This window comes from Maniola jurtina, chromosome 11, assembly GCF_905333055.1.
Source record: "Maniola jurtina chromosome 11, ilManJurt1.1, whole genome shotgun sequence".
NCBI lineage: Eukaryota > Metazoa > Arthropoda > Insecta > Lepidoptera > Nymphalidae > Maniola > Maniola jurtina.
In genome coordinates this window covers 7,973,089-7,997,775 of record NC_060039.1, presented here as the reverse complement: position 1 = coordinate 7,997,775, position 24,687 = coordinate 7,973,089, and the positions used below count along the sequence as shown (strand labels likewise).

At 36.1% G+C, this 24,687-nt stretch overlaps 2 protein-coding genes across 3 annotated transcripts; one reads left to right on the top strand and one right to left on the bottom strand.

Annotated features, from left to right (window-relative positions):
• Positions 1–220: 220 nt before the first annotated feature.
• On the bottom strand, positions 221–2,056 carry LOC123869948 (electron transfer flavoprotein regulatory factor 1). The gene is made up of 2 exons (XM_045913064.1): positions 1,746–2,056; positions 221–1,664 (listed from the first exon to the last, which is right to left on the bottom strand). The coding sequence occupies exons 1-2, from the start codon at positions 1,788–1,790 to the stop codon at positions 1,461–1,463; spliced, it is 249 nt and encodes an 82-aa protein (XP_045769020.1). The 5' UTR covers positions 1,791–2,056; the 3' UTR covers positions 221–1,460.
• Positions 2,057–3,418: 1,362 nt separating this feature from the next.
• On the top strand, positions 3,419–24,069 carry LOC123869335 (cilia- and flagella-associated protein 44). Of its 2 annotated transcripts, XM_045912202.1 has the most exons (43): positions 3,419–3,545; positions 3,642–3,795; positions 4,266–4,428; positions 4,598–4,752; positions 4,921–5,084; positions 5,552–5,682; positions 5,810–5,914; positions 6,393–6,542; positions 7,511–7,570; positions 8,037–8,279; positions 8,820–8,996; positions 9,657–9,848; positions 9,947–10,089; positions 10,178–10,308; positions 10,672–10,852; positions 11,187–11,352; positions 11,661–11,764; positions 11,873–11,978; positions 12,271–12,443; positions 12,956–13,165; positions 13,478–13,588; positions 13,734–13,772; positions 13,839–14,007; positions 14,220–14,393; positions 15,065–15,262; positions 15,403–15,538; positions 16,064–16,163; positions 16,265–16,367; positions 16,446–16,565; positions 17,042–17,240; positions 17,372–17,528; positions 17,821–17,959; positions 18,050–18,252; positions 18,541–18,769; positions 19,289–19,393; positions 19,761–19,868; positions 20,099–20,253; positions 20,903–21,052; positions 21,459–21,600; positions 22,009–22,162; positions 22,456–22,581; positions 22,835–22,968; positions 23,674–24,069. In XM_045912202.1, the coding sequence occupies exons 1-43, from the start codon at positions 3,506–3,508 to the stop codon at positions 23,746–23,748; spliced, it is 6,174 nt and encodes a 2,057-aa protein (XP_045768158.1). In that variant the 5' UTR covers positions 3,419–3,505; the 3' UTR covers positions 23,749–24,069. The 2 variants fall into 2 exon arrangements, with proteins under 2 accessions (XP_045768158.1, XP_045768159.1); XM_045912203.1 differs by lacking the exon at positions 13,734–13,772.
• Positions 24,070–24,687: the final 618 nt, after the last annotated feature.

Below are 24,687 nucleotides of genomic sequence, written 5' to 3'. Positions count from 1 at the left end.
AAGGCAATCGTGATTCGTTTGGAATCATTAACAAATAAAATGTTGAACCTTGATTAACAGTCAAGCTGAAGTTGTAGGTAATTTTTGACAATATGAATATTCAAACCATTATTTATTAACATAATTAAATAGTATAGATATGTAATTTTAAGCAGACATTGTAAAACAGTTTGTTGTCATTTTCAAATACACTTTACTCTTCCCTAATAATAATAATATGTTCAAATATTTACTAATACAATATTATTGCATCTTAAGCCAAAAGTAATGAACCAAAAATAATGAAACAATTGGGCTGATAATAAATATAATTGGTAAAAACTAGGAGGGAAATTGAAATATATATCATATTATACATAACATTATATACTTCATTTAATAATAAACCTTCTCAGAGACTTATTGAAGAGAAGAATTAAAGTGGGGTTTTTTGTATGCAAATATTTTGTAAGTTAGCATTCCATTTAGAGTCAAGTTGCTATTTTGCTTAGTTAATTTATGTTCCATCATAATATTATAATTAACAAAAACATATAATAACAAGTTAAAACATCATTTATGTAAATATATACATAATTACAAACCATCAAATTCATCAAACAAAATTATCATATCACTCGCCTGTTAAATCAAAACTAAGTCTTGAAATGTTATTTTAAAATTTATTTTAAAAATAGATGTCTTTTAGCAAATTGTTATGATTTAATCTAGTTTAAAAACAATAATGTATTATGTAAATCGTAAAAAATATAATACAAAATGACATAGATTTTATAGTTTTATTTGATTTCACTCACATCAGTAGTGATAAAATTACTACTATAGCAAATAAATTGCTACAAAAACCTGTTTCAATATACTGTAATTTAATAACTATCTACTTCTTTCATTAGTGGTATAAAATATTTCTACAAAATAAAGTTAAAAATTACCATTAAAACTAGTTTTTGCGTGCGGTTTCTAACAATATTTTTCTTCTGCTGTTACTTATAAAAGCTATTTCAAGTTGAATCAGTACTCAGCTAGGGCTTACTTACTTTCTTTTAAGACTTTTTTCTTGCCTAGATGGATTTCTTGAAGATAATTTCGTTATGTAGAAATCACAAAGACATTGCATTAATCGTTCTCAAGTTTACAGGTTTCAAACAAATGATTATAAGTTTTGCTTCCAATGCATAAAATGGTCATAATTATTTTACCAATAGATATAAAACTGAGTAAATAATATATATAGTAGTGATGGCTGTATTTAATAATAATATATGATACCACAGCTACTTATTTCTTTCTAAAAATTCCTGTTAAATTAAAGTTTAAGTAAGTACATGTTCTTATTAGGCAAAAACATTATATATTTACTGTACTATTTGAAAAGGTGTTGTACTGAAAAGCTTAAAATATTAAATAACAACATGTATAACTTCTCTACATACCATTTATCAAATCATTTTATTTTATCATTAGTCGTAGTATCTGCGTTTCATAGCCCTGTATTTTTTCAATTTATAAAGTGCTTCAATCTCTTTAATAACGAATTGACCATGTTTAACCATCATAGCGATCTTGTTTGGATCAGTTTCTTCACTATTTCTTACAAATACTTTGTTTAGTCGCTTCCTGAAGAGGTCATAACCCTGGGGCCAATCTCTGCCCAAAAACAGCAGCTGGAAAATGTACAAAAGTAAAGTTCTTAAATCCGTAAAAATGCTAAGAAACTTCTCAGCATTTTTATATCAAAAACATACCGTTTTATATAGGTTTAAGACTGCTTTTCTATGTGGCTGTGACATTTTATTGTTGTGATTGTAGCAGTCTAAGAACTTCGGCTAAAGTCCAAAATCCCAATCACTAATCAACTTCCAAGATTTAACACGACATTCATTAGTTTATCAATAGAACATTGAGTATTTATTCTGTATTTATAATTCACTTAATATGTATACAGCAATAATAGCAATCTTTCTAGTAGCAACTTGATTATTCACAAGTTTATTCATTGGATTCCAACAATCAAAATAAAATACAAATTGCCATTGGTAACCTATTGACATTGACAGTTTAATGAATGACACTGACATGACAGTTTGCTGTGATGTGTCATGATCACACATTTCATAGATTTTTTTGTTCATGGATCATAGGGATGTACCGAGCGATGCTTCATGAAAAATTCTATTCACGGAAATCGATTATTTAGAGCTATAACAGTAGAAATAGGTAGAGCTGTGTCAATCGATCATTTTTTGTAACCCGGGTCAATCGCGACCCATTGGCAAAGTGATCGGGTCAAAATGATTCGATCATCTCGATCACTCGATGACTTCGATACTTCTATCGCGGATCGTGATTCGTAACAGGTAACATTGGTATAGTAGCTGGGATTTTAAGGATACCATTTAAAAAGCTTTTACTTATTTAGGTACATATTATTATTATTTATCATAAATAGTATAGTTTTTTCGATTCCAACAGTCTGTATGCGTCCATATATAGTTACATAGGCCTTTCCAAGAGCGCACCACCAAACACAATCCTCCACCTTCTCATCCACCCGCTCCCCGCCACCTTCTTCAGATCTATCTTGTGGAGTTAGGTGATCCAAGTGGCACTAGATTATTTGATTCTTGGGTTCCTAGTGATTATACAAAAAAGAAACCGTTATAAAAATTTAAAAATGAATACCTACCATTTCCTTGATTCATAGACTGATCACAGGCTGCCATTTTAGCCTACTGATCATCGTCATGTGAAGGTAACGAACACGATCGAAGAAAATGTTAGCTAATGATGAAACATCTGTCAACATAGTAAAATACGTTCATGGTAACAACATCATGACAATATGATATGATATGATAATAGGTATCTCTAGGATCACCTTTAAAGTAAGGACTAACATCATACACAAACACATAAAGTAGCGCATGAGAACTAATTTTTAACCCCCGACAAAAGAGGAGTGTTATAAGTTTGACGTGTGTATCTGTGTATTTGTCTGTGGCATCGTAGCTCCTAAACTAATGAACCGATTTTAATTTAGTTTGTTTTTGTTTGAAAGGTGGCTTGATCGAGAGTGTTCTTAGCTATAATTCAAGAAAATCGGTTCAGCCGTTTGGAAGTTATCAGCTCTTTTGTAGTTACTGTAACCTTCACTTGTCGGGGGTGTTATAAATTTTTAATTTACACTTGTAACTACTGCTGTCCGTCATGGTAATTTCAGGAAAGATTTAAAATTATTAAGTTGTTTACGCATTATAATATCGTCGATTCAGGATAAAACCAAGGAACATATTTACTCTAGGAAGGTTCCCTCAATGGTTCCTTACTCTAGTTCACTCTGACCATACTGTCGAATGTAGCTAAGCAACGTACGTTGTCATTTCTATTTATAATTTGATAATATTGATCAATTCGGGTTTAATGTTCGTCACTTGCTTTCTGCAATATGAATTAATTAATTACTTAAATAGATACTTTTACCAACCTACCGAAATTCAAATAATAAATGGCGGACGAAGAAGTACCAGGTGAAGGTGGAGAGGAGGGTAAGTAGTTAATTATACTTATATTTATTTATGATAGTGCTTCAAGATTTCTAAATCATTTTAAACACATAAACATTGTATAAAATTGAAATCCAGAACAAGTGCCTGAAGAAGCCGATGCCGAGGAGGCGGCAGAACAGGAATCCGTGGAAGAAGAGTCTCAGCTCACAGAATACGATCCGGATGACTTTGTATCTGGTGCTGTGAACAGCTTGGATTCGACTATACCTCTCGATCTATTCGAGTTTGAGTATCCTTTCGATATTGATTGAGTCAATGAAGCCGTAAAACAGCTAATTATCGGAAATTCTCAGAAATAGCTCCAATTTTATTGTTATTTTTAGCTGATGTTAAAAATTGAATCGGAACACCAGTAGGATTAATTTTTTTTTTATATTACCGAGGTATACCTATATACTACAAACCCGTACCTATACGTACATACACCTACTTCACTCTAATAAATTATGTCTATAGCGTCGTCGTCGCCAACCAATAGCTACATTCTATTGCTGAACATACCTAGAAATCTTGTACGGACTCCCACACGGCATTGTCTTGCACCACGCTGGATCCAGAAACTCCCTGCGACACGTTTGACGTCATCTATCCTAGTGGAAGTCTAATATGTCTCGGTTATCCGTTGGACGTCGTTGTCCGTGGGATATATAGGCTAAGATAATGAATTTTATCAATACTGTGTCCTATAAACACAAAAAGATTTTCATATGGCTACAATTGCAATAAATACTTTAACCTTTGCGCTTGTGACGATGCTGTTGTATGCTGGGCTGCTGGGAGCATCATTACGTTCTTGGATGTTAACACTAAACAGTTATGGTTTCGACGGAGTACCACAGGGGGATCTGTTGGAGCTGTTTCGGTAGGTAAAGTTGCGAACTAATTTATGCGAAAATAAAGACCTAGAACCATAGCCAGAACAGACAAAATTTTTATATCAATCATGAATGTGCATGGATCGTTAATGATTTACGTTAACAAGATGTTTCACTAGGGATAGCATTTCAACGCGATAAATTGTTATATTTTAGTCTTACAGAAGAGATCCAAATTATCGAATAGTTATCGCAGAAGGAAGAGAAGGCGAACGCGATCCCATAATACTACTTTATACTTGGCCTCAAATGGAGATAGATGCTGTTCTAAGAGACGGAACTACTAACGCTTATTCTGTACTTGATTTTAGGTAAATTAATGCAGTTTTATTTTGTAAAAAAAAAAGGTTTTTGCCTTCATTGAAATGTTTGAATCGTAGCAGTTTAAAGATGGATTACGTAATTCTTTTTATTTCTTTCTTTGTACATCATGGTATTCTACTCAATACTAGATTTTTTTAACATTGTTATTTATTCAGCCCAGATGGTGAGCTTTTGGCTTCTGTAGGAAGAGAACCTGATTATAATTTGACGATCTGGAACTGGAAACGTCACACAATTCTATTGCGCACTAGTGCATTTACATTTGATGTTAATACCGTCATGTTTTCGCCTTACTGTCCTGGCCAACTTACTACTGCAGGTACTATTCGGTCAAGCTAACTGCTAAGTTTGCACCTCGCATCGATTACGTCACACTGACGTTTAGGTACGGTATGCGAACCGTACTGACGCGACAACACGGCCGCGGGGAGGTGAGCGGGGAAGTGGGAGTGGCGCCGCATTCCAGCGAGGTGCAAACTTAGCGCGACTATCACACTTAATATTATAAAGGAGAAAGTTTGTATGTGTGTGTGTGTGTGTGTGTGTGTATGTTTGTTACTCTTTCACGCAAAAACTACTGGACGGATTGGGCTGAAATTTAGAATAGAGATAGATTATACCCTGGATTAGCACATAGGCTACATTTTATCCCGGAAAATCAAAGAGTTCCCACGCGAATTTTAAAAACCTACATCCACGCGAACGAAGTCGCGGGTATCAGCTAGTAATTTATAATCTTAAATACCCCAGTCCAACATTAAATTGTGGGTACTTAATTATTTTCAGGAGCGGCTCATATAAAAATGTGGAAAATGTCAAACACATTCACAGGCCTAAAGCTAAAAGGAGAACTTGGCAGATTTGGCAAAACCGAGATATGCGATGTTTTGGGGGTATACCCAATGCCAGATGAAAAAGTACGAAAATAAAATTATACTCATTATACGTTAATACGGAAAATCAAAATATATTTATCAAAGTATATCATATAATATACATAGTTTATTATCTTGTATTACTTAACTTTTGAAATGTAATTTACAGGTGCTTTCCGGTTGCGAATGGGGAAATGTTCTGGTTTGGGAAGCTGGTCTAGTTAAATTAGAAGTAACACAACGTGGAAGAAAAACTTGTCATAAAGCTCCAATTGTTTGTATCCACCTTATTTACCTATTACAGAGATTGAATGTACCAACTCCTACAGCTGCAAGCAAAAACTACAGTTCATATCTTCATAACTCATAAGCATAATAAAATTAACTTCAATCGCTCCTCTCACATCATGCAACTTCTATGGTCACTTCTATGCTCTCAGCTTTAATGTTAACATCGATTTGTTTGTACGCTTAGGTATCTGTACGTATCCTTAGATGTCGTCGGCCTCCCACAGATGGTGAGCATCTAAAGTTTCCAGAGATCCTGGGCTTTCTCGGACTTATGTGCGTTTTTAGCAATTAAATAGGCATCATTGCTTAGCGGGGAAGGAAAACATCGTGAGGAAACCTGCATGCCTGAGAAAACTCCATTATGTTCTCAAAGCTGTGTGAAGTCTGCCAATCAAACTTGTCTGTTTGCCATTGTTTAATTAAATTGGACGTGTTTTTGTATTTTTTTCTTATTATTTCAGATTCAATTTATGTTAAGTCTGGCCGGCGATGAGGTCACGACGATTGGTCGCGATGGTTACGTTCGTGCTTGGTATTGGGATACAGTGGAACAGGCAGATCCTCCTGAAGATGACCCCTACGTGGAGCTCAACCCAGTCGCCGAAACTTATGTATATTCTTAAACTTGACAGACAAACCCCAGATAAACAAGCGGATTTCCGCTTGATATTACATTACATTGCTTATTTATGTACTTAATGTAACATTTTGTTTTTTTAAAAACAGGTCAAGTGCATCAGACTTGCACGCATCCCTTACTATCGTTCAAGAAAAACACTTTTTTTTGTGATATAACCACAAACGCACGGTTTTCGCATATTTCCTTTTACTTGTGTTAGGACAATGCCACCTGCCTTTCATGATTCTAGGGTCAACGGGAAGAACCCTTATAAGTTTTGATTTCCTTAAAGTGTTTTGACAGACATTACAGACAGACAACGAATTTATAAGGGATTCCTTGTTTCTCTGGAGATAATATATAAAACCCTAAAAAGAGCAACGGTTCTGCTGTGTTTCTTGTCGGCTCTTCTCAGTAGATTCTACTTTTCCAACCAGCGCGGCGGTGCTAAAGTCTTGACACTTCATTCATTTCTTCATTACATATAGTCAAATTCAAATTCAAATTCAAAATATTTTTATTCATTTAGACTTTTACAAGTTCTTTTGAATCGTCAAATCATCTACCACTGGTTCGGAATGCCTTTCCTACCGAGAAGAACCAGCAAGAAACTCGGCAGTTGCTCTTTTCAAAGATTTGATATACCTACAATATTATGCCATGTATAAAAGCAATTGAAGTCCTGCGCATTGCTGGAGCGAATTGCAGATCAAATCCACGCTTTTTTATCATTTACATAATCTTCGATAGTAGGTATAATATGCTTTTCTCAGGAGCATATTTTTAATAGATTAGATAGTAATCATAATAAGTATTGATTCTTATTATGATTTAGAAAAATGCTATAAAACTTCTGCAGCTATCACGTTAACCGTATTTTGATAGGCACCTAAGTTCTTTAAATTTTCCCTAAAAACAATGAATAAAAATTGATAATTTTTATTGTTGTCATTTATTTAGGTACCAGGCTGTCAAATTATGTGCTTGAAACATCAAAAGGACATGTATTGGTATGCCCAAGTAAGTGTAATCAAGGTGTAATCATAAAAAATACCTAAGTCATGTGCGTATAAAAAAGTTAGAACCCAAATATGAGGTATTATAGGTAGGTACTCGTAGTTGCTATAAAAACTTTGACTGCATTATTTCGGAAACCTCATAATCACTATAAAATACCTATTCAACAAGGCATCACTTGAAATATACTTAAACAAATATTTTTTCGGCTCTCACTTTTCATGAAGAGCCCTACTATTTGCCTGGTTTTTTTTCACAATTTTAATTGCCCCTATGGAGCCGTAGCTAGTTTTCAATATGCCGAACTTAACAGATTTTATAATTTATTTTTACTGTCACACACAAACAAACAGATTTACGAAACTATAATTACTAGGGAACCTTAAAAAACAACAAAGAATCTTTCGTATTAGTACATTTACAAATTACAATCGTAAATATTAATACAAAGTTTATATAACCATTTTAGGATGGAAATGGTGGTGTATGGACTGTTGAACTAGACATAGATAAATTAGAATGCAACCATCGTAAAGTGATGACGTTTCACTCTGGTGGTGTGGTGGCAATAGCAGCATTACGCACACACCCGATACTTATCACGGCCGGAGAAGATGGCGCTCTGCATGCTTATAACACTGAAACACATATTCTACTAGCGAGATATCAATTCCAAGCAGCCGTGACTTGCTTGCTGTATCCGCCGATAGATGTAAGTTGCCACATATACATTAATTATATTTGCTCGAACGGTATTTTTGAAAATTGCTAAGGGGCAGGAATTTGCAAAAATCCTTAAACACGTAGGTAGGCCCAAAAATAAATGCATGGATATCAAGTAGATATAACTTGAAAACTGATGGATTTTCAATGGAATTTCCTTTGGGTTGGAATTTCCAAAAAACGTATTGTTAATTTTAACCTTAAGTTTTTTAACCGCTAACGTAAATATGAATTTTCATAGATATATTATAACAATTTGAAAATGACGGACTTATTATGCTACTAACCTTCATCCCTCTTTAGCTATTTCTAGCCCTGCCTAGTAGTCAGAACTCAGAGCATGTCTTTATTTGTGTAGGAAAATACATACATAATCATAATGTTATTAAGGTTTGGTTTTGCTAATTAAATTAATTAAACATCGTGAGGAAACCTGCAAGCCTGAACGTTCACCATAATGTGTCTACCTATTTATGATTTTAAACCAAAAAATTGCTTCCAAGATTAATGCAATTTGTTGTTTCACCAGGTTGATGCAACTTCTCGTGTTATACTAGTTGGCTTCGCGGATGGTATCATGAGAATGCTACTAGTGCACCCTGAAAGACTGCAAGCTCATTCATCATTAATAGAAATCAAAGTCCATTCTGCACTCACTATACACAGTGAGGATTCTGTAAACGCCGATGTTTTGGATTTGATTTCGGTAAAATTATATGAAAACTACCTACTTACTTACACGATGTCCGGTACCTTGTCCAGGTGGATTTTAAGTTTTAAAAAATCCGTGGTAACTCTTTGATTTACCGGGATTAAAAGGGACTCATATCCCACCCGGGCCCCGACGAAAAACGAGAAATGAGTTGAGCTACTAGAAATGAGTTGGCGAGCAACGAGAAGCGAGTATGTAGGTACCTAGCTGGAACAGTTTTGTCGCTGGGCTATGAGCGAGTATGCGAATACGGCGGGGTGATCGCGCCGCGGTCAGGTCGGTCGCTCGGATAGTTCTTTATATTCTTTGATAGTTCTTGTTGCTGCGACAAACTAGTGAAGAGAGAGTTCTTGCCGACGGTGTCAGTCAACCATAAAGAATAATATCCTCGTTTATCGAAAAAGAATCATACAGCGATTACAATCTTGAACAAGAAAGTAGTCTATATCGCTTTCTAGTCGGCGGTGGAACAAGTGCCCAATTATATCCATGCGAAAAATCACATTGACCCGTTGTTCCGTTGGGCATTGATTACATGACAAACTAACAAACAAATTCTTTTGCATTTATAGTCATTATCTTATAGTGATAAATCCTCAAATGCCTACAGCAACAGTTTCTGACCTAAAATAATGACCTAGGATTACTTTGCAGTTACTAAAACCTCATTCAAAAGCTATCACTCAAATAACTATAAATGAACCGCGCACTCTACTGGTAACATGTGGCGAAGACTGTACGATATTCATGTATCATTTAGAACTGGGAACACCGTTTACTTTGGAAAGACTTGGGTTCATACAGACTCCGAATAATGTGGCTTATATGACTTGGAAACCAAATGAAGTAAGAACCTAAAATTATTATTAAAAAATCTTAATTTATTAAAAACTACTGAACATACAATCTTTTGAACCATTTTAACTGGAAAAGAAATATTTAAGGAGCGTGTGCTACTTCTATGTGGACAACTCGGCGTTATTACTGAAGCAGAATTACCTGATATTCCTGTCCAGAAATACACTGAGATCACCACTTTCAAACAAAAATTCGTTTCCTATGAAGAAATTCTCGTAAAAAAGTATTAGTAAGTTGAAACAATATTATCATAATGAAATCGATCGAAAAAATGATAAATCAGACAATCATAATTAATATTGTGTTACTTCTTTTAGCCTCCGCCATAGACCATTCCCAACAGAAGAAGATCTTGCCAGTATTGACGAAGAAGCTTTAAAAGCTCAAGGAGAAGCGGAGAAAGATAAAGATGATGAGGAGGATGTGTGGGTCGGAGAAATACAACTAGGTAATATTCATGGACATACCATTTCGGCTGATGACTTTTTTAATTTACAACAGAATACCGAAAGATAGGTACTAAGGAAAAAGTAATTCTAGCTGCATACAGGCTAAGTGTGGTGATTTGAAAAACAATAAGTATTTAACAAGGAAGTGTTACCTAAATACTAAGACAGTGAAAGACATAGAAAGATAACAATAGTAATATGAATTGTGAGCGTTTAATAAAAAGAATGTAATTCTTAAGTCCTACTTACTTCTTTCTGAACGTTTAGCAACGGACACAAGACCTACAAGATTGACTATTATAGAACAATAAGTCAATCGCACGAAATAATATGTACCTATCATTTTTATTTTAACTTTTTAGAGGAAGAGGAGAATATGCCCGGTACTACTATAACATGGGCGGAATACTGTGAAGAAGGCATTTGGGTGGTGCAACAGGGAACAGGGGCGTTGCTGTTAGTTAAACCGAAGCACACTAAAATTATTAAATATGGACCATTTCCTGGAGCATGGAGAGAAGATGCTACAGTTTTAAAATTTGTGTGCGTGTAAATCAATATATTTTATTTAAGTATTTGAAAATATTTAAACACTAGTGGAATAATTCGTCTATCGTCGTTATTCATGGCCCAGTTGCCACGTCTTTGAGTATGTATGACCTATAAATTCCATTTAAGTAGGTAGAGGGCACAAGGCGTTAGGTACGCCCGTGTGGAAGTCCTACAAGAGACCTATGTCTAGTTGTAGACGTTTATTGGTTTTTTTTTTAATTTCTTACATAAAAAAGAAATTAAACAACAGTTTAAAAAGTATCGAGCTATTTTTCGAAACCTTTCGAAAAGTTAATATCGAAATATAGGTTGTTACCTCTTGTAGATGTGAACGACGCTATTTGGTTGTGGGCACAAATACCGGCTATATTCGCGTATTCCGAATGCCTACCGAGGAAGAAGATTCTCCCGATCGTCATTATATGACCTGGATGATGGCCCAACAAAAACTACTCAAGAAACTAAAAGGAAGACGTCTTGCAAAAGAAGAGGTAGCCTATGATAAGCTATTTATTTGGTCTAAGGCTGCTTTTCCACCTGATTTGCTATGCCACGTTGCTATGGATGCGTGTGATATCCACCTATGTTTTTTAATGCTCCACATATCTTAGAATTGGTGGAAACAGGTTCAACGAAGCCATGTTTTTATATAGACGGATTCGTTCTATGGATGAGAGCTACGGAAACCTTTGCACTACTCACAGCATAGCTGTATAGCACATCTCTAGTGGAAAAGTATCGTAGTAGTCATTAATATTATATTGTTCATCAATAGTTAAATTTATTTTGATCGTTTCAGAAACAACCAACTCCTCGTATAGATTTCGATGACAACTATTACCTTCCAATGCATGACCGCTATACAGGTGCTTTAACATGTCTGGAACTTACCTCTGATGGCACGTAGGTGTTAATAAATTTTAATAGAAAGTTACTTTTTAATAATAGAAAAAGTAGGTAATTACTATCAGATTGACTCATGTTTTGTATGACCAATGTTAATGTTTACAGGCATTTTTATACATGCGCTTCTGATGGTAACATATTTTCGTATGTTATCAATTTCACAGAACCATTGATAACAAGGCCTGAGATACCTGGACTTGAAGAGCTGCCAGTGAGTTTTTTACTATTGTAACTAAATGCGATGCCCACGACTTCATCCGCGTGGATCTAGATCTTTAAAAATCCCGTGAGAGCTCTTTGATTTTCTGGGATAAAAAGTAGCTTATGTTCTACTCCGAGATGCAAGCCATCTTCGTACCAAACATCGAAATCGGTTAAACGAGTCGTGAAAAGTTGACTGACAGACAGACGCACTTTCACATTCATAATATTATTAAGATAATACGCAGAGCGAACACCACATTAACGTTAATTTTGAAGCTAAACATGATCGAAAATTTCAGAAAGTGGAAAAAGTCAAAGAACCTAGTACCGTTGATGGAGAACTAATGTCACACGAGCAACTTAAACAGAAAGAAGAGTATGACAAAATGATATCTATTGCGAACGCACATAAAAAACGCGTGCGTGATCAATTGGCGGAATTGACCATTGAATACACTAAGTTAATCAAAGCGTATGTATGCTAAAACTACTTACAGTAACAATAGTACCTAATTGTATTAAAATTATAGTAAACTATCTGATGCCCGCAGTTTCGTCCGCGTGGTTTAGATTTTTTAAATGACGTGGTAATTCTAATTTTACGAGATAAAAAATTTGTGTCCATTGTCCATTCTAAGGATATAGATGTACAATATTTAAAACATATTAACGATAACGAGACGAGATTCAAATATCCTTGCCAATTTTTTTCAAAATCGAGTCAGCAGTATTATTAATGCTCGTACAAATGTCATTATTACTAAATGCCTCAAGTCTTACTAAAATTCATGAATTTCGAAATCAGTTCTCAATAACCTATTAAAAATCAATACCTAAAAGTCATATTATCTCTGATGGAAATAACACATACTATGTATTTACATACACAGTAGTGTGCGCAAAACAAGACGTCCAGTCTACAACTTCAGTTCCGAGTTCTTGATTTGCACGCACTTTGTATCTTAGAATAAACATTTTTATTAGAAACCGATTGCTACCATTCTCGCAACAAATTGATGTAACACTCGATCCTCGGCCGCTCATCGTTCAAGAAAAAGAGTTGGACGATATGAAGGCCCTCACCCGCCGCAAACTGGCTCATCAACTAGAAGCCTCAGATTTAGGACTGCATAAAATGTACGCCAGAAATATCGTGCAGCTCGACGTCTTCCCTTTTACTTTGAAAGCAATCAGGTAAGACAACAGTTTTTCTAAACAGAGATTTTTATCCATACCTACCGGAAGAATATTACCTACTCGTTGGAAAGAAGCAGGTGTTATACTTTGTGGGAATCCATTATACACGCGGAAAAGTGAACTTCATTTGCTATATTTTGATAGTGCTGGTAGCACCAAATCCTGGTTCTTCCCAGTACCAGGCTTTCTGAACCAGTATTAGATTTAAAGTTTATTTCAATAAAAATCTTTTTATTTCTATTACAATGCAAGTAAATATTTGCAATAAATTATCGTTCGTCTCCTAAAGCCTTACTTTATTTGATGAAGGGATCCTGAAATAATGATAAGGCCATTACGACAGAAGAATCTTTCGAAGGCATTTTATGACCAGCTGGAAGAAGTTCACCAGAAAATGGCGGAAGCATCTTTGCGAGGAAGGTAGGGTACTTCATTAATCCTTCTTTATTTATGTAATTCATTTTGTATTCGTAATGCCTCATTTAATTAATATTCTCTGTGTTAAATGAAGAGGCTACTTACTGTGTATCTTAATGCTGGTTATACTTTTTCACGCTAACCTCAGGAATTTAGACTTATTCGCATTAGTCGAAGTCGAAAATCGGTAAGTATGAACAAATAAAAGTTACATATCAGTGTATGTTCCTAAATTTTTTTTTTTTTAATTCAGACGTGCTGAATCGACGACTTTGAAAGCAGCAGCTAAAAGGGCCTCCTGGGGCCCCCCTCGGGTTGCATCCTTCTTGCTTGGCTTACCGCCAAATCCTCCTCACCCTTTAAAAAAGGCTCTACGCAACTACTACCAAAGGATTAACCGGCATCATATACAATTCATTGAGGTAATATCATTCTTCCTAAATCAAAGCCCGTTACATATATCATACTAAATGGACTCATAAATTGCGGTCAAGGTTTTACTAAGAATTAACCTATTTTATTAATTAGGTAACTACTATTAATATATACGTATGAAAAATGATGATGATTTGACAACTATGATAATAACAAGTAATTAAGTAGCATGAAATTATCAAGTAATTCACTATTTTAGTGGCAAGAACATTTATCCCGTAAGCCAGACCCACATGCTATGCCGCCAGGCGCTGCAGAGGCACTCAAGGAAGCTGAAGATACTATTGGCAACAGGGTTCTTAAAACAGAAGCAGATTATGTTGCACCGCATGGACACAATACACAGCTTCGTCTTTGTCTTACCCGCAAGGAGGTATCTCGTCCTATCTTATTAGATAAAAATACACCACAGTTTTCACACACCCTACTGTTTACTCTGAAACGCTGTCTTCAGATACCTATAGGTACTTAGTATCTACATAAGTCCCTAATATTAATCTTATACCAATTGATGGGTAGGTGTACTAATAATTATGTCTTCCACAAGTATTACTTAGTATAAAAGACCGGTCAAGTGCAAGTCGGACTTCGTACAAAAAATACATAAGTATCTAACACTTTTCATCTTGTTTGTGATATAGCCACAAATTCACGGTTTTCGGATTTTTTCCTCTACTTGTGCTATGAAACATTGCTCCCAGCCAAATTTCCTAATTTTAGGTCAATTTGACGGGTTAAATCTTAACAGCTAATCTTGATAGATAGTTAGATAGATAGATAGTTAGATAGATGATAGAAGTCTTTATTGCACACAAAAACACATGTAAAGGAACATAACACAGAAGGAAGAAAACAGAAAAAAAATTGTGTGCAAAGGCGGCCTTATTGCTTAGAGCAATCTCTACCAGGCAACCTTTGCTGAAATGTAAGGCTGATAGACAGACAGGCAGATAACAAAGTGAGGGATAAGGATTCTTTTTGTCTGGAGATATGGAACCCTAAAAAGATACAATAATATTGAAATCAATTTTAAACCTTTTTCAGATCTACGACAACAAGCGAGCATTTAACGAGAAAGTATTGAAACTTCGAGAACAGAAAGTTGGGCTAGTATCCAAAATGCAGGATATCGGAAGACGCTTGGGAGAAATTCGTGTTGAGATTCCACACAAACTCGCTAAGCCACCGCCGGCGGTGCCACACATTGATGATGATTTAGAATTTCCCGAGAAAAACTTAGAGGCAAGTACTTAACTGAAAAAATTAAGCTAAAACAATATTTTAAATCCCCCATTTACTTCATAGTACCAAAAATTAATTCCTGGATGTCTTGGTTACGAAATGACCTGACTTTAATTTTAATAAATCTCCCTATTTCTCAGATAAAACCAAAGGTAGTACTCCCACCGGGCCAAAGAAAACAAACGATAAGGAAATCGGAGGAACGCAGAAAGTCCACATTGTATCCGCAACAACGGGCCCGGCAGCCGAGAGTCCCATTGTTCGTTCCGATCACGGGTAAACAATATAAATCATGATGGTGATGATAAATCATGATTATATTACACTCAGAGTTATTTTTATAAAGAATATTAGCCATGCTAATCAAGACTAATACTCCCCTTTCCCCTCCAATTAAGCGTGTGCTTGTGCTAGGAGTGGGTACGACAATAGTGCAACGCATGGGGTTTGAACCACCAACCTTTCGGAATTCAATCCTCAACCGTTGAGCTATCGAGGCTATTGTAGGCATGCACAAGTAAAAAATTCTTGCCCTCTCTTTTTGTTTCTTTAAAGATGAAGAAAGTATCAAGGTGAGAAAGTTAAAACATGAATGGCTGCTTCATGTTAATTCAATTTTGCAATATCAACGTAGCTTAACTAGGTATAACAAGATGTAATTTTTAACTCCACTACCGATATAATGCAATACTACTAAGGATACTTTTATATTCCCAGGAGATGGTTATCAAACTTCTGTTGTTACTTTTTTATACTTAATAATAAAATAATATTACTTATATTATATTCAATTTTGTACAGAATCTCGACCATTAAGTGCATCTTGGGATATACTAAAATCAAAGCCAGACCAAGAATCTTCAGCTATTGAAATAGAAATACGAGAAAGGCGTATTGAAAGGTAGGAAAGTGAGGAAAAAATTTTAATCTGCAATATTTAACGATCGAAGTCAATATTACCCAATGATTGATTCTGAGTAATTTTAATTAATTTCTGACCAGACACCTCTATGAACAAGATATGCTGATAGTAAATGCTGAGATGTTGGTTCGAAATTTCGACTCTCGACTCCAGCAACTTCAACGAGAACGTATTCGAGTTCAAGTAAGTATTTCTATACAATTTCGATGCAAAAAAGCAATTAAATCAAGGATATTCACATTAACAAGCAACATGTTACAGGAGACGAATCAATTACTAGAGTTGCACTTATACCAACTACATCGTGAGATGACCGTGCTAAATCGTTTTGAGGCACACGAGGATCGGCTAGCTGAAAGAGTTTATGCCAAATTAATGCAGGTGGGTGAATTTAAACGAATTCGTTTTTTTTTTCGTTACTTAAGTTTTTTTCTAAGAATGGCTTTCCGGTTAGTGAAGATTTGCTGTCAGATTCGTTAAATTCTTCGGGAAGTAAATAGGTAACGCTTGCATTTCCTGTCCACTCTCACTTTTTCTGCGACCAAAGTCTCTACTTCCTGCAGCTTTTCCATCATAATAAGTAATTGTCGGTTTGAGTTCATTATACAACTTGACTCACTTAATTTAGTTAGTTTACCGGCCGTTGCCCGGCCTGAAATTAATCATGGATAGGTTCGTAGCTGTAGCTGCTGCTATAGCTGTAGGTATATTTGTTGACGTCATACTATTACCCATGCACGCTTTCTCAGTTTTTCGCTACTTCAGTCACTCGTTAGCACTAGTTTATTGATGGACTGGCCAAATAAAAGTGTACAAAAACTTATCTGCAAGAATCTCAAATCGTGGTCCCTTTTCAGGTCCGTGCTGTGAATGACCAGATCAATGACTGCAATCAACGCATCGAAGAACATAAAGCGGAGAAGGAAAGACTCGACCTAACATGCCAAGAGCTACAGAGGCAATTTAAGAAGCTCGTGCAGGATAATAAATTTGCTGATTTCCTTCGTAGAATATTCAAGAAGAAATACCGTCCTCCCCGTGATCATGACGATGACGGTATCACATATACACAAATTCTTAGTACTTAATTGCTGTGCTAAATTTTGATTCTATGGACACAAAGTTTTACGCTATGTATAAAAATAAAACAAAATAATCCTAAAGGATATAAATTGCCTGTAATACAGAATCTTCGGAATCTGAATCAAGCTCATCATCCAGCGAAGAAGATGAAGGCAGCTTGGACAGTCGCGACATTGGACCTATACGTCTCGACCCCAATATCTGTCCCGAAGGTTGCGATGTTGATATCTACAACAAGACTTACGAACTTAGGAATACTCGGTAGGCTTTTTGAAGTAGATAACTGAATACAAGATAATATCATTGAAGGCTTGTGTATGCTCACTTGTAATTTGATGGCCTTAGAAATGTTAGTAATGTTTCATAAATGTATGTATGATGTATATACTTTATTGTACCACAAAACACAATATTAGTGATTCCCTACCATTCTCAGACTCAATAACATTTTCAATTTCTTACAATCTTAAAATTAATAAGTAGAATCAATTACTTCAAATAAAATTCCTATTAAATTTTTCAAACACTTCAGACAGTATCAGTTTTCTTTTAGACACAAACATGAGCAAGAGATGATAGAACAAGATCGACTAGTTGAGCTTTTACGGAAAGATATTGAAGCACATAATAAGGTGAAAAGAAAGTTTTCGGTACAATTGGAGAAACGAAAACAAGATTTAAGAGAGTTTATGGTAAGTTATTATAAAGATATACCGTGTCGACCTACCTACATACCTACCTACAGTAAATTTTAAATTAAAAACAAGTTGTTATTAAAATAGATGGAGAAACAAAGCTGTATGAACGAAGTGGACCAGGTTGTGATACTACGCTACGATCAAATACGGGCGTCAGCATTGCGAGGATGTACCGGGCCAGGTGGACTCTCCGATACTGTTGTCTTCCCGGAGAAAATGCTGAGCAAACTGCGGAGAAGAGTACTAGAGTTGCAAGACGAAATTAAACAGCAAAAGCAACGGCAAAAGTATTTATTGTTATATCTATCATTCGATTTTGACGAAACACTTCCCTGGCGTCGTTAGCTTTGGCATCTTAAGTATCCTAGGATACATAATATAACGTCATAACAAATCCAATATGGAAGATTTGGTAAAAATAAGACAAAAAAAAACATGAGATATGGATATAATGGATCGAGTTTGGTATCAAAAACTTAAACCCAACTAGGGTTATATGTATCCTTTTTATTGATTATGATAGATATAGTAAGTTTTATGCTGCCGGTAATGGTAGGTAATGTGACTTGTTTCAGAGTGAACCGCACACATCTATTCCGTATGAACGTAGATCTTCGGGCGATGGAGAATCGCGCTGCGGAAATGAGCGCTCAAATGCGTGATGTGTTAACCCGCAAGCTGGGCAAGCCGCGTAAAGTAGACCGTACGCTTGATGAACTGATAAGGCAACTTGCAAAACGCCACAAATTCACCGCTACCCTTGCTTCTGTGCCGCACCTTCTGTCACAACTTAGAACATGGAGGGTAATGACCTATTTACGCCATAACGACAAATGTAGCGGAAATTATAGACCGTGTATGCAGATAATATTACGACACGCTACGCGTTTCTATTACTCACAATATTTCAATACATCTAACTTAATAATATTAAGTATAAAGAGTAAAAGTTTGTAAGTTTATAAGTTTGAATGTAAGAGGTACTCTCCGAAACTAATGATGCGATTCTGAAAATTCTTTCACTGACTGATAGCTTCAATATGTCCAAGAGCTGACATGTTAGAAATAAGAGGGATTCCGCGGCAATTTTCCGCTAAGTTTGACCATGGTGCGTTCTTGGGTGCGTTGTGATCTTTTGTTGTGCGTACTACCAAAATGCATTGTCGGTGGAATTCAAAATAGTATAAGTAGGTGGATTAAAGGTGTTCCATCTACTATTATGTCCAGGCGGTGTAATAGGTGCCTATATTTTAAATGAGATTTCGTAAAAGTTTGATACAATCCTGGTAAGCTCAACTTCAAGATTCGTTATATAATTTGCAGGAACGTTACAGTCAGCTTGAACAGAAGTATCTCACAGCCCTTAATCGTTATTCTGATCGTCTTCGGCTGGCAGCTGCTCTTCAAGCCGATGTCTATCCGCAAAAGGTATGAATAAATCAAACACTTCAGCAATTTTTAATAAGAACCCCTAAATTGGCTGAGTTTACATAAGTTTTTACCCGAAGGTTGCCAACGGGACCCTATTACTAGCCCTCCGCTCTCCGTTCGTCCATCTATCTGTCAGTATCTCGTGAACCGTAATAGGTAGAGAGCTGAAATTTTCACAGAATGTGATTTGAAATATATAACAAGTAATAATAATAATAATTTCAACATGACTGCCATGAAAAAAAGTGTTAGGTATTTCTTGTACGATAGTAGGTATACAAAAGCCTTCAGTCAGTTTCTTTTTTGTTTTCTTCCAGGGTAGTATCAAAAATTATACAATTAATTATATTATTTGCTCGAACAGCCAACTAAAGATCCATCGAAAATGGCAGGAGGTTATGAACCAGAGCAATATCGACGCGACGTGGTGCGTCTGCGCATCATACGCTCTCAACAGGAACAACAAATTAAGGTACCACCTACTTACCAGTTAATTAGATATGTAGCATTTTTTTTATTATCTAAGGAATTCCTTTACTATGTTAATTACGATTTTTTTAACTATAGAGGTTTGCGCTTGACTGTGATTACACCAAACAGTAGGAGAATATGAGGCAGCCTAAGGTGGAGCGCGCCTCCAGCGACTTCTGTGATGGTGCCATTACGTGCACACACGGGAACCTAACCTTTAATAAATTATAGGCACTTGAGGAAGAAATTCAAGGCTTGCGGCTGAAACCACTCTCGCACGTTGTATCTCCGCCCCAGTGGTCGCCACCTGAATCAGATCGCTCGCAAGTTTACCTCCACATGGTACGACCCTCTCCGAAACCATCTCGACAAAAATACTTTCCCATGTAAGTACTGGTATCTACAAAATGCTTATTTAGTCTAACCTTAAATATTTCTACTGGAGGATTGTCAATAATTGTAATGCAAACGAGACCGCCATTCTGCACTTGGCGAGCGTGGTGAACTAAATAGCCAAATCCTTCTCATTCTGAGAACAAACCGTGCTCAGTAGTGAGCTGTGATGCGTTGATCATGATGATGATGAAACAAGATCGCTTATTTCAACTCTAATTATATATTTTTATTCAAGTACTTAAATTTGTAAAAGTAAAAGAATCATCCAAATAATTTCAGTACTGGCATTGGTTCGGAATGCCGTTCCTACCAAGAATATCCTCTTTTTGATGAATGAACGGTAAAATAATAAATTTAAAATAAGTAAATATATATATCTGAAGAATATGATGCCCGCGACTTCGTCCACGTGGATTTATGTTTTTATAAATCCCGTAACTCTTTGATTTTTTGGGACAAAAAGATCTGTAAGCCTATGATGTCTGTCCCCGAGATGTAAGCTAACCCGTTACAAAACATCAAAGTTGGTTGACCAGGGGGGCCGTGAAAAGCTAGCGACAGACAGACAGATACTTTCGCATTTATATTAGTATGGATATGCATATTGATATACGTAAATATAAAATTGTGTACTTCTAGAACGCCGTTGGGATCACATGTGAAGTTGGTGTACGAAGTGAACTTGATGAAGCTACTTTACGATTGCCTCGACATGATGAGAGTTTCACGGGACGAAGCTGATGTACTGCTGCAAGAGCTTACTAACGAACTACCTAAAGTTATCTCTGGGTCTGTATTTCATTAAATAACTTTTTAGGGTTCAGTACCCGAATGTATTACTCCATTCAACAAAATAATAAAAATTTCATAATGGCTTAAATAAACTTATAGCATGACACTTAATATGGCGGATTCATTTGTTTAGTTTTCAACAAAGAGCCTAATTCTGGAGATGAGTGGTAGACACGGAAACTCCTTAATGGCATGTGGTAGGCTAATCGATTTTGGACTAAGTTTCAATACACAATAATATGTCGATACGATCAATAATGAAGGTAGCGGTGGGCACTGAAAATCCCTGATGGTGTATGGAAGGACTGGTTTTAGGAAGTGACTAAATAACTTAACTACTTACATGCTTTAAAAAAGCTAGCTTTAACTTTTAAATATTTTTTTTACATTTAACTCATTTCAGTGAAAAAACTCGCTATGAAGTTGTAGACTCATTGGTCCGAAAGTGGCTGCTTAAATATGGTGGCGATCCAAGTCTTTACAAGAAACAAACACGTGCCTTCGATGCCCTCGCCGCTTTGGCCGATCGGCTCATTAAACAACACGTAAGGTCGACTTTCGCTTTTACAACTAATGTCTTAGACATAATTATATTAATATGTCTAAGACATTAGTTGTAAAAGCGAAAGTCTAATTAAAGAGGTTATACCTACTACTATCATGGTCGTGGTGTGTTATCACTCAATAGCGCGGACGCCTACGTAAGTACCTCCTAAGTTACCGACTTGGCGTCTCGAGCGTCTATGGGCGACCGCCACTATATCTGATGTATAATCATAATTATACATGTCTCCATAATATTAAGTAACTATTGTACACTCGACTCCGACCGCCTCCTATTGCCTTAGACCACACCACATCACAATGATTATATCTGTGGCTTTATTTTGCTGGCTGTTAGACGAGTAAATGATGCTATACAATATACATGTACTTATACCTACTTTTTGTAGATACAAGAAATGGAAGGTCTGGACTCCAAAGAACACGAAGTTATGCAGTCGCTCGAAACGGCTTTAAAAGATGTTGCTGGCGTACAGCCTCTACGTGAAAGACTTGGACCAGCGCTGGCGACTTTGTTGCATACAACGCAATCAGCTGAATTAGGTATATATACCTACCTAGTACCTACCTACTACCAATTTAGCATCGAGCCAGAGTATTAGCTTTATGTACCTACTAGCTGATGCCCGCGACTTCGTCCGCGTGGATTTAAGTTTCCCGAAATCCCGTGGGAACTTTTGATTTTCCGGGATAAAAAGTAGCCTATGTTCTAATCGAGGATAATATCTACCTCCATTCCAAATTTCAGCCAAATCCGTCCAGTGGTTTTTGCGTGAAGGAGTAACAAACATACACACACACATAAGTATGGAATAACGCGGATTTTATCATTACAGAGGGCGTAGAAACTACAACAATGACGATGACTTCTCTAGTGAATTCCCTTATCAACGAGGAACATCCTCTTACAGCAGAATCTATCGATGCAATTGAGGTGTTTGACGTCGTTGAGGATCTAAAAGGTGTGATAGTTTTTTTTTTTACCTCTAACAGATTTATGTAGGCAAGTTAATCCAAAACTTATTCAGTTCTAGGAGCTACTATGCCACAGATAGATACACAGATACACACGTCAAACTTATAACACCCCTCTTTTTGGGTCGGGGGTTAAAAATAGTGTTTGTTCCTTCATCTGTGATATCAATACTAATGCCTGAGATTTCTTTCATTGATCGATGTACCTTAGTGAAAACTCCTTTGTTGATCCTTTAACAGATTGTGGTGTAAATGCGCCAGCCGAAGAGTTGGAGAACGTAGTCAAATTGGCAATAGACTGTCTACGTGCACAACTCGTCAGCCCTGAAGAGAAGCTACGCTTAGACAAGGACATTGAAGAGGCGCTGCAAGTGGTATGAATAAAAGCTAATATGTATAAAAACCCGTTACCAAAATTCATAGACGTGGCTCCTTGCTTTGTTATTTTTATTTTTCGTGGATTTTAGCCTCGGAATGGTCTGTCGGCTATGATTGGAAGTAGGTACCTAATAAAGCGCGAACGAAGAAGTGCAAAAACTTTTTGTTAATAAAAACATTTTCATTTCTTTTTTTTTTTTCTTTAATTTTACTGAACGAAATTCGACAATTACCTATTTACAGTTTTATTATACCTACTTACCTAAGTTAGTATGATTGTGGGTGCAAGTAAAGCGAGCACCATTTCTTTTTGAATCCATTAGATAATTAGTGCATACCTACAGCCTGACGTACTTGTAATATGAAAATAAAATTGATTATGATTTAATAATATTTTATTTAAGACTAGAATATGCCCTCGGTGTGGATTTAGGTTTTCCAAAACCTCGTGGAAACTGATTTTCCTGAATAAAAAATAGCCTATATATCCGGCTCTGGGATATACCTACTTATAAATTGTCAAAATCGTTTATCAGTTAAAGTTAAATTAAAAGTCAGTTATCAGTTAAAGTCAGTTATCAGTATCAGTTAAAGATTAAAGTTAAAAGGATAGGGATTGGGGCATTTATAATAGGTAAGAATACTTAGATATTTATACTGGTAATAGATAGATACATATTTATGATCCTTGTTTTTTTCAGACATCGCTAGCTACGACACAGGGTTCGTCTAAGTCGGATTTGGGAGACAAAACTAGCAAGGAGCAAGAAAAATAATTTCAACTTTCCGACCTCGCAAAGTTACGAGAAAGCACGCAAGAATTTACTTAAAATATTATAATTTTGTATACTTACGTACGGCAGGTTAGCCGCCAAACTTCGAACAGTGCGTGTTGCCAGTGATGACATAATATGGATCCGAGACAATTGGCCGCTATCTATGGGCCTCATAATATTGACACAATATTGACAGCTCATAGTCACTCATCGGGCGATGGAGAGAGTGCTTGCAGTTTCTGCACGTGAACAAATCAGAAATGTACTTGAAAAGAGCAACCGCCGAGTTTCTTGCTGGTTCTTCTCGGTAGGAACGGTATTCCGAACCAGTGGTAGATTTTTTTGACGATTCAAAAGCACTTGTAAAAGTTTAATTGAATAAAAACATTTTGAATTTGAATTAGAAATGAGGAGATCCGCAGGAGAACAGATATAGCTCAGCTGGTTACGAAGCTGAAGTGGTAATGGGTGATAAAGCACATAGTTCGAAAAACCGATAGACGTTGGGGTCCCGCACGCACTGGAAAGCGCTGCGTTGAAATACCTTGCACTGGGTGGACGAACGACATTAATCGAGTCGCAGGGAGCCGCTGGATTCAGGCGGTGCAAGACCGTGGCGTGTGGAAGTCCTTACAAGAGACCTACCTATGTTGGTTGATGATGATGACGATGATGATAGGTGATAAAAATATCATCTGATGAATCCTATCACCTATATCACGTGATTCATATATTTTTATCGGCCACTAAAGAATTGGTACCTGCAACACTCCCTCTCGTTCTGTAAGTAATTTCAATTATAGATAAGTACTAAATATCTACTTTATGCAAAATTATATTATAGGTATACCCACCTACTTATTAAAATAGTAACCTATATTTGTTTTTAACCGACTTCAAAAAGGAGGAGGTTCTCAATTCGTCGGAATCTTTTTTTCG